Here is a 10,026-nt window from a genome sequence, read left to right on the forward strand (position 1 = left end):
ATAAATACACATAAATACAGTTGGAGTCATGCTATGACACTGGTGTATTCCTTCAGCACTCATAGAAGCAAAGTAACATTTTAGTGCCTTTCTGGCCGCTTTTTGGACCTGTAGCCATAGTAAGCTGCAGATCCACTTTTATTATAGCAGGGAACATAAGCTCAACATAAGAAATACAGAACCCTAGCCACTGGAACTTTATGTTAAGAAATGGATCAGTTGACCTGAAATGGACCAGGACAAATAAATGGTATCCAAAGATGGAAATGTACTGATCTACAATCTAAAATCTTCAGTATGTATGTTCCCCCAAATTATAAATAGCTAAAGGATTATATGAGGGCTATCTGTTTATAGCAGAGAGTAATTGTCATGTCATGGATGATATATCGTGGTCAGTCTTAGTTACTTATATATACAGTGGCCAGTCTTGGTTACTAATAGTGTCATCTTTTGCATTGCAGAGGCCTGATACAATCATGATCTGCATGGTAATATTACTGAATATTGGTCTGTCTATCCTATTTGTGCATCTACTGACATGAAAAATAAGAGTAAGTATTACCTTTCAGAGTATTGAGCTATGATTCATTTACTGTTCCTAAGTATTCCAAGAATTTTCACATTAAACCATCACTTTGTAGAGATATCACATATTCTCTCTCTAGGGTTGTTATTCTTGTTATAGGGTTGTTATACGAAGTACCCCTTTATTCCAAGTTTGAGATCCTGAATCAGAATGTCACCATAACATGCAGAATAAGGACTACTACCTCTGCTTTGTCTTTCATTATTTAAGGAGGTTATTTACTTTATCTCAACAGTTCTACTACATCCCACTGAAACAAAGTCTCCATGGCCAATGGTTCTATTGGTGGTCTAATGTTCCACTGATCTGCATGATGTATTTAGTTACAGAGGTCAGCAAGCAGGTGTTACAGGAGAAAAATTTGGGGTGTGGGAACACAGTATGCCATATCCTGCAAGGAAGCGAAGATCAAGGGTAGCGGGTTTCCAGGTTGGGACTCCATTTAGGACAGGTATCACTAGAAATGGACTCTGGTCACAGTAAAGTGTGCTACATGTATTTGACTCTTTAGTCAATGCAGCACACACATTATTCAGTATTGCAGAAGAAGGAGTAAGTGGATTCCAAAGTAAGTGAACCCTCTCACAACACCTTCTCCCTGCTACTGCAGGGATTGCCCCCAATCAACTGGACACCCTAGGCACTGCAACCAAAATGCATAGTGTCATATGTAGCCCTGTATAAGATTACAATAAATACCTATTAATTTGGGAAACAGGGCTGCATATCTTACATATCGGTTGTGTCTGGTATTGTAGCTTATCCCAAATTAATTTAATTGAGGTTCAACTGTAGATTGTAAGCCCTTGCGGGCAGGGCCCTCTATCCCACTGTGCCAGTCGGTCATTGTTAGTGTTATATTTGTTTGTATATTTTGTATATTGTATGCAAAGGGTGGTTGAGACTTGAGACAAACTTCCAGCAGATGTAGTTGTAGAGTCAACAGTCAATGAATGTAAGCATTGGATGGCCATACAGTATGATAAAAAGAGCCTAATATAAGGCAGAATACATAAACCTCCTCTTCTACCATTCTTCTTGTATATTGCTATGGACAGTTTCTTAGTTTGCAATCCCTTATCTCCACCTTCAGACTGAAGATACTGATTTTTGGTGGCATTTCACATAGATCTTGTCACTTGTGGTTGTGTTCTTCTCTTGCAGGAATGATGGATTCATGGATTTTCCGATCAATCTTTCTGATACATGACGAGAAGTCATCAGGAAAAAAAGCTGATTTGTGCCTTGATGGGCGATTAAGAAGCCAGGGGACTATAAACGATCCTTCAATCTTCTATCCAAGCAATGGATTCATATCTCTTTCCCCTGTTGCATTGAGGTGTTCCGCCGTCTTGTTTGCAATGAAAGATTTAAAGTTGAGGTATATCACAGTGACAAAACGTAAAAGAAAAACAAAAAAGTTAAAAAACAAAAAACAAACAAAAAAAACAAAAAGAAAAAAAAGTACTATCTGTGAATATGAGCACAGAAACTTGGGTTTGTAGAGTTCTTTCCATGGACACGTTGACCACCGAGAGTCATGGAGACCCCTAACCCAAAGCACAAGTTTAGCTTTTCTGTCTGGACAGGTAACTGGGTATTTATTTAATGTGTGCAGGGTGCAGATTGGCGATCGCCTGTCAGGGGAAGCAGACAGGAGATGACATGTTTACACGTTTTAATGCTATATAACATTGTAACACCGTAATCCAACCCCATGTCTTAAAGGATAGAATTTTCTAGATAGATTTTGCATGTGTAACTGGTTTGTCCTAGAGATGTTTCTACAATACAATACTAATTGAGGTGCACATTGGTAAATGTTGTAAACACGTGTGGGATAAAAAAAAAAAAAATCAATAAATTTGGACTTTAAGTGCATTATCATCCCCCTAGAATGTTCTTTTTATCTATCAGGGGCTAAAGTCAGGTGATCAGACAGCTAACATGGATGTTGCATGTGTTTTAGGAGTGATTATACATGTAGTTCAGTGAGCTTGTGTGCTATTCTGTATTTGGGTTGCTGTTTAGATTTTTTTTCTATATCGGTTATATTTCATATTGACATAGAAGATATATATATATATATATATATATATATATATATATATATATATAGATAGATAGATAGATAGATAGATAGATAGATAGTATTCTTATTTTACTTTTTAGTTGTCCTTATGTAATATGCGCTGACTTTGGATATCTATCTATCTATCTATCTACCTATCTCATATCGATCTGTAATTTCCATCTTTAGTTTTAACTTTTAACTATTTAATTGTCCTTATCTGGGCATAAGTATCATATGCAGTGCCAAAGTCAAGGAACTTATGGTAAATGTCTTTAAAGGTCATCACCTTGAAAATCTTTATTAAAGTGATTATCCAGAACAAAGTTATGTTTTGATTGAAACATCTCCAACATGTAATAAACATAACATTTAGTGGGGTGTTCCCAACTGAAGGATTAAACTTGTAGAGTGGACTAATAGAATTTTTTTTTACCCAATACATTGCTTTATCTATATTACTGCTTGTCAGATACAGCTGATTATTTCTCCTCAGTGTTTACAGCTCATTGCCTAGGTTTTCTACCACTTCTGCTATCTAGCAGCAGTGGCTGGCCTGGTGATGTAAGATCTGTTTGCACCACTATTCCCTTAATTGTGAATGATGGTTAATGGAGCATTGTGTCAGCCCTGAAAAGTGCTGCTGATCAGTGCTCGAAGAGTGGCATGATCATTGAATGTGTGTAAATCCAATGTGAAGTTTGAAAAAAAACTTGCTATGTACTCCTTCCTCAAAAAAAAATTGCTTATTCAAGTTACAGCAGGGAATAGGCGGACTACCTTACAATACATGGTATTGTTAGGCCAAGAGGACCTTTCACTAATGGAGCTGGAGGAGAATAGATATTAAGCTCTGCTGACGTATACTAGTCTCAAACTACTGCTCTGCAACCATGACAAGCACAGATTTATAGTGCAGTCCACAAACTTGGTCAAGGGACCTTTGAGCCGACGCTGACATTAGGGAGGTGTTGCTCTTAGGCACTAGCATACCCAGCAAATATCACAATGAGCCCCCATTATGGTGCATAGCTCTATCATATAGATATAAAATAATATAAATCCTGGTGTTTGTTTCCCCCTCCCATGACACTTGGGAAAATTTTGCACAACAACGCAGTTCCTTTGAAAAAGGTAGGCCCACTTTGTTCAAGGTTGCTTTGTAGCCATATTGTCTCCCTCTATGGGTCTTCTTTTGCTTTAATACACTTTAAACTACTGCTTTATCTGATTCACGGAGAAATCTTTGAACCATGAACAGTAAGATAATAAAATTTCCATCCACATCAAAGTCTACTTATTTATACACAGGTCAGGATGTAAATGTAATGGTAATAGAGATTTTTATAACACTGATCGCACCAAACTTGACAAAGCACACAACTCTATATGTTGATGTGAGGACACAAAAGCTGCCACAAGTACTAATATCTTTTTTTCAAGTAAACTATGAAAAATCTAAAAAAAATATACAGTATGTAAACTTTTCCTTTAATAGTAAAGTACTGACTGCTTTCAGAGAGACATGGAGTTGATATACTGTATGCCAGGATCACAGAGGATAACGACAATGGTATATACTAGGGGATATATGCCAGCTCAATATACAGCAGATATTGCCCAAAACATTTGATCAAAGTATGGGCAATGCCATTGTTGTACTTTTTTTTTAAATGTCTCCTATTATTGTAAGGAAATTCTAGTGTTATGTATAATACTAGGTAATTGTGTAAAATAAAGAATGTGGTGTTTATTTTTAAGCAATTTTATACTGAAAGTTGATGCTGATCTATCTATCTATTTCTATCTATCTCCTATCTATCTATTTATTATCTATTTATCTATATCTATCTATCTATCTATCTATCTATCTATCTATCTATCTATCTATCTATCTATCTATCTATCTATCTATCGTGGGGAAGGTAGCTCGGTAGAAGCAGTAGTGCAGACCCAGTCAGTCAGAGACAAGAACACAAAGCTGTAGCAAAATAGGTTTATTTAGGCAAAAACAGCAAAACAAATAAACCTTCACATCAGGCACAAAATAAGCAAAATAAAATACAACCTTGACCTCAAGCAAAAGGTGCGAAACAAGACCCTGCTCATTTGAGTACTAGCTAAACAATAGAGTACTAACTGTACATGGGGCTTACTAACAGTCACACAAATCAACAAAAAGAGCACAATACTGTCTCAGCAGACTCACAGTGTCAGGACAGACCCAGACGCCTCCTCTCACTCCCAGGATCTGCTCTGAAGTTCAGGCTCTGCAACATTTTATGGCTCAGGAATGAGCCCAGGACCTACACTTGGGGCTGAGGCCTATTCAAGTTCCACCCTGGACCACACATAAGTCAGGAATCTGGGGGGAGATATACCGGGACACCAGCACTCTGCCTGTCACCTTCTCACAATATCAATAAATTTAGTTAAAGGACTAGTGGAAAACCATAAATGGTTGATTATTTTGTATAGAAATTAGAGTTACAAACATCCTGTTACATGCCCACTGTTGCTGTTATTATTGAGAAATAGTAGATAGTTACATAATATATAGATTATATGCATACACAGCATTGTGCAAACATGGGAATAATGCAGCATAGTAAGAATGTTATCAAAACTAAAATTTTTAATAGTTTATTATTGTCAATTAACAAAATGCAAAGTGAATGAACAAAACAGAATTCTAAATCCAATTAATATTTGGTAAGATCGTCTTTTGGCAAAGTCCTGAAAGTGACGATATGGCCCCCACAGAGCCTTGATCTCTACATCATTGAGTCTGTCTGGGATTACATGAAGAGACAGAAGGATTGGAGCAAGCTTACATCTACAGAATATCTGTGGTTAGTTCTCCAAGATGCTTGAACAACCTCCCTGCTGAGTTCCTTTAGAAACTAAGTGCAAGTGTATCTAGAAGAGTTGTTACTGTTTTGAAGGCAAAAGGCGGTCACACTAAGTAGTGATTTGGTTTAGACGTCTCTTGTTCATTCACTTCAATTTATTAGCTGACAAAAATAAACTATTAATACTAGTTGTATTTTTCTACACATGCCTGATACTTTTAAAATCTGGTGGATTAGTAGAAGTGAAAAAGGCACAAAATTTAACAAAACCAGAAAAATATTGGGGGTGATATATGAAGAATACCCGTCTTCATATCTGTTGTGCTGGAGAAAATGTGCCTCATTTATAAAGAAGTATTTGCCTCTTCAAATATGAGGTGCATTCAATGGCACGGCCATGTGTCTGGATTAGAATCTCCGCCAACTCATAGTTGGCGTAGATTTCAGGCTTCATTTACATGGGTGCACTGATGTAAATAATGATCTGGAATGCCATGCTCATCTCCACTCCACTGTTAAGAAAGTGATGGGGCACTGCAAAAAAAGAAAAAAAGTTGCAATTTTGTTGCACGAAAAAGGGACTTGCTCAAAAAAATTGCATCTATTTATGTCTTGTATATCAGAAAACTGGTATAGGAGATATAATAATTTAGCCTTAATGTCTAAAAATAGACCTACTTTTCCATCCAATGTGAGCTACTTTGATAAATTTGTAACTAAGACTATCTAAGGCCTCGTTCGCATCTGCGATGGTAATCCGTTCGGGGAAGTCTGCATGGGGATCCCCCCGAATGGAATAGCAAACGCATTATCAAGCAGTGTGCAGTGAAAGCACACAGACCCCATAGACTATAATGGTGTCCTTGTGCTTACCTTTAGATGTCTTCTCTGGGACGCCGTTCGGTATAAATCCCAGTTTTCATTGGTATGGAAATGAGCTCTCTCGCAGCACCGGGGGCAGGCCCCAGCACTCAAACAGCACTAGGGGCATCCCCAATGCTGCAAGAGAACTCTCCAGCGCTGCCTACATCTTCTTCAGGAACGGCCTCTTTTTGCATCTTCTTCCGGCACTGGCTTCAAACTTCTAGGCCTCAGGCAGCTGACTGCACATACCTGCCGGCCACAAGAAAATGGCGACTTACAATACTGTGTAAGTGGCCATTTTCATGTGGCTGGTAGGCATGCACAGTCGGCTTTGCCCTAGGCCTGAGGCCTAGAAGTTTGAATTCAGCGCCTGAAGACGCGAGGAGAGGCCGCTCCTGAAGAAGAAGGAGGCATTGCTGGAGAGTTCTCTTGCAGCAATGGGGATGCCCCCAGTGCTGTTTGAGCGCTGGGGCCCGCCCCCGATGCTGCAAGAGAACTCATTTGCATACCGACGAAAAATGGGATTTATACCGAACGGCGGCGCAGAGAAGACATCTAAAGGTAGGAGAAGAATAGCCTTTCTTAAGGCTATTCCAACGTGGTACCCAGAAAAAATAGCATTTTAATTATAGAATCCCTTTAATTAGGCAGCAAATCTGGACAGTTGTTTAAAAAAATAGACAGAAACTGGTGATACACATAAGATGCCATTTTTAATGGGACTGGTTGACTATTTATTATGTATGGGATCCTCCTGGTTATGTATGGGATCCTCCTGGTTAGGGACATAAGGATTGGGCATGTTGGATTTTAACTGCCAATCCTTTAATTCGCGGAGAGATAATCAGCTGCCAGACATGTTCTATCCTCCCCATAGAGTCAAGCCATATGAGTATGGAGGAATTGCGCAAGATAGTTCTTAGCCACATAACCGGTATCTATCTAAAGTCTTTGGTCAACTTTAATCAAAGATTTTGTGATACTTCTACATCAAAGGGCTACTATATAGGGACTGGTACTGATGCAATGTATACAGTAGCATGTTTATTTATTCAGACTTATGATACCAATGAAAATCAGACAAATATTACGCTGATTTTACGTTTTTTATATACTTTAGTAAGTCTCATGTTCCAGTATGTGTTTTATGATTTACTTTACATTATTATATTTATTTTGTATTTCTTACATATTGCAATCACTGGTTTATTACAATATAAATCACTGCTGTATGTACGGAGCCACATATTAGCTGCTGACTGGTTATATACTCATGATGTGGCTGGGTGGCTATTTTATATACAAACACCTACTAGGCTTCACTACATTTTGTTGTTTGCTATAGTATTCTTTTTCTGGAACATAAAAATAATTGACATTTTGAATTGTCTATTTTTAATATATTTTTACAAAATTACCCCAGAATCTGGTCACCCCCAAATTGTAATTTCCTACTTTTTCCTAGAATCTTCTAGAATTCTATACACAAATACTGGTGCTTTGTATAGAAAAAGTTTATAAAGTTTTGTGTTTTTGAAAATGGATATAAATTCTAAGTATACATAAGAAATTATTTAAAGGGATTGCCCAGTTTTTATGATTGATGGACACCTTAGGATAGGCCACCAATAGTAGGTCTGTGGGGGTTCAAGACCAGATCACTGCAGACCAATGGTACTGAGGCAGCGCAGGAGAGCTGCACTGCTGATCCACAGTACAAGCTGTAGTGGTGAGTGTATGTGCACCACCAATGAAATCTATGGAGCAGTGCTGCAGTACCTACACTTGCCACTAGAGTTCGTACAGATCTGCTCTCCTCCGATACCAGTGATTTGTGGGGATTCCGGGTGTTGGACTCCGGCAGATCTAATATTGATGGCCTATTCTAAGAATAGGCCATCAATCTTAGAAACCAGATAACCCCTTTAATTCCATATTTATCAAAAATGTCTAAATAAAAAAATAGCCTTGTTGCCCATAGCACCATAGCAACCTATCGCAATGCAGGTTTCATTTTACTAGCGTTTAAGGAATGCAAGCTGATAGTTGATTGGTTGCATTGGGCAACAAGGTCAGTTTTAGTTACTGAGGCCCAGTGTCTTCTGGGAGTAGAACTTGAAAACAAAGTGTGCACTGAGTGGTATTGTACTGTTTATTTAATACATGTTTTTGCAGGTAGAACAGCATTTGTAGCTTTGCTCACACTCAATGGGCATGGGCAATGGGCATACTTCCCAGTACTGGGATTCCCATTCACAGATTAGTTTTAAGTCCTGGCCAAATCTTCCCAGAAATGGTCACTTTTGGACAGATTTTCACCACCTCTTTGTGTTTTGATTCACAACACAATACCATGAAAAACTTTATAGTTAGGAGGTAAGGCCAATTTTTTTTGTAGGTTAAAGATATCAAAATATGTTTGTGGTACATGTTTCAGCCCCTTGCCAATATGCTTAGCTCAAGATTCATTTCTGGGGGCATAATGGGCAACATTTTCCTGTCCATATTGAAGAAGTGATATCTGGATCTCCTAGGATTTTATTGAACCAAAAAGGCCTGGGGATTGCAGTGATTGAAGTCTGAAATTAATTTTTTTCAGGAAATTATAAAATAATAATATTTTTTTGCTATCAGAAATGAATAAAATAAAAGGAATATTTTTTATTACTGCACAAATATCATACCATGCTGTGCTATATACGTCCTGCAAAAAATAAAAACAACTAGGAGGAAAAAATATTATTGTAACATAAAACTGAAATAAAAAAGCACCTGTGTGAACAAGCCCTACACATCCTTCTCCAATTGTTGTACACTTTTTGCTTTGTGTTTTTGTCAAAAAATAAAAATATTATGGACATGGAATGTTTGTGATTTGCCAACCACATGGCTCATTTCTAATAGATTTAAAGGGCTATTTCCATTTTGGATGCTTATGGTATATTCACAGGATATGCCATAAATGTCTGATACCTATGGGTCTTGCCTATCTTGTAAATTAGGGTTTCACCCCTTTCTTGTGCTGGCTGTAAATGGAGATGTGGCCTTGCCTCGCGTATCTCTGCGCATTCACTTCTATAGGAGCTTCGAAAATAGTTGAGCAGGCCTGGAAGAGAGGCCCACAGAGGTGAGACCCCCATCTATCAGACACTTCTGACCTGTGGATATGCTATAAGTATCTGAGATGAGAATACCCTTTTAGGGAAATGTGAATATAGATGAGCAAAACTGTATTTTTCCCCTTTTTCTTTGTTTTCATGTATTAAAGCTTGGGCAGCACTTAATAGCTTATACTTTTTGGTAGGAATCAGCCAAAAGAGTTTTTTTGCTTGCGAAAGTCCCTTTTAGGTATTTTTATTACCTAATTCTATAGCTTAGTTGACATCACATGTCAGATGACAAGTTGTCTGCACTGGAGCACAGGACACATTGAATAAAGCTTAAGTAAATGTGTCAAAACAGTATGACATGGTATAATATGGGCTAAACCACTTACATTTACTGGTTTTCTTTACCTCATAATTTCTTATACATGTGCACCATGTTTGTCTTAGTCATGCTTTACTGGTTGTGCTATAATAAAAGAAAATCAGCATTTTGTGTTGAGCTAAATCTAATATGGTCCATATCTGTCCTGTTGAATGTTATTG

General features: G+C 37.8%; 1 protein-coding gene across 1 annotated transcript in view; it reads left to right on the plus strand.

Annotated features, from left to right (window-relative positions):
• The window catches only part of JPH2 (junctophilin 2), a 67,017-nt gene extending 59,447 nt beyond the window's left edge, over positions 1-7,570 (plus strand). Inside the window, exons 5-6 of the mRNA XM_075277079.1 lie at positions 465-554; positions 1,754-7,570. Of these exons, the coding sequence (XP_075133180.1) occupies positions 465-545 (81 nt within the window). The 3' untranslated portion in view covers positions 546-554; positions 1,754-7,570. The remainder of the gene's footprint in view (positions 1-464; positions 555-1,753) is intronic.
• The last annotated feature ends 2,456 nt before the right edge of the window (positions 7,571-10,026 follow it).

This window comes from Leptodactylus fuscus, chromosome 6 (assembly GCF_031893055.1).
Source record: "Leptodactylus fuscus isolate aLepFus1 chromosome 6, aLepFus1.hap2, whole genome shotgun sequence".
NCBI classification, from domain to species: domain Eukaryota; kingdom Metazoa; phylum Chordata; class Amphibia; order Anura; family Leptodactylidae; genus Leptodactylus; species Leptodactylus fuscus.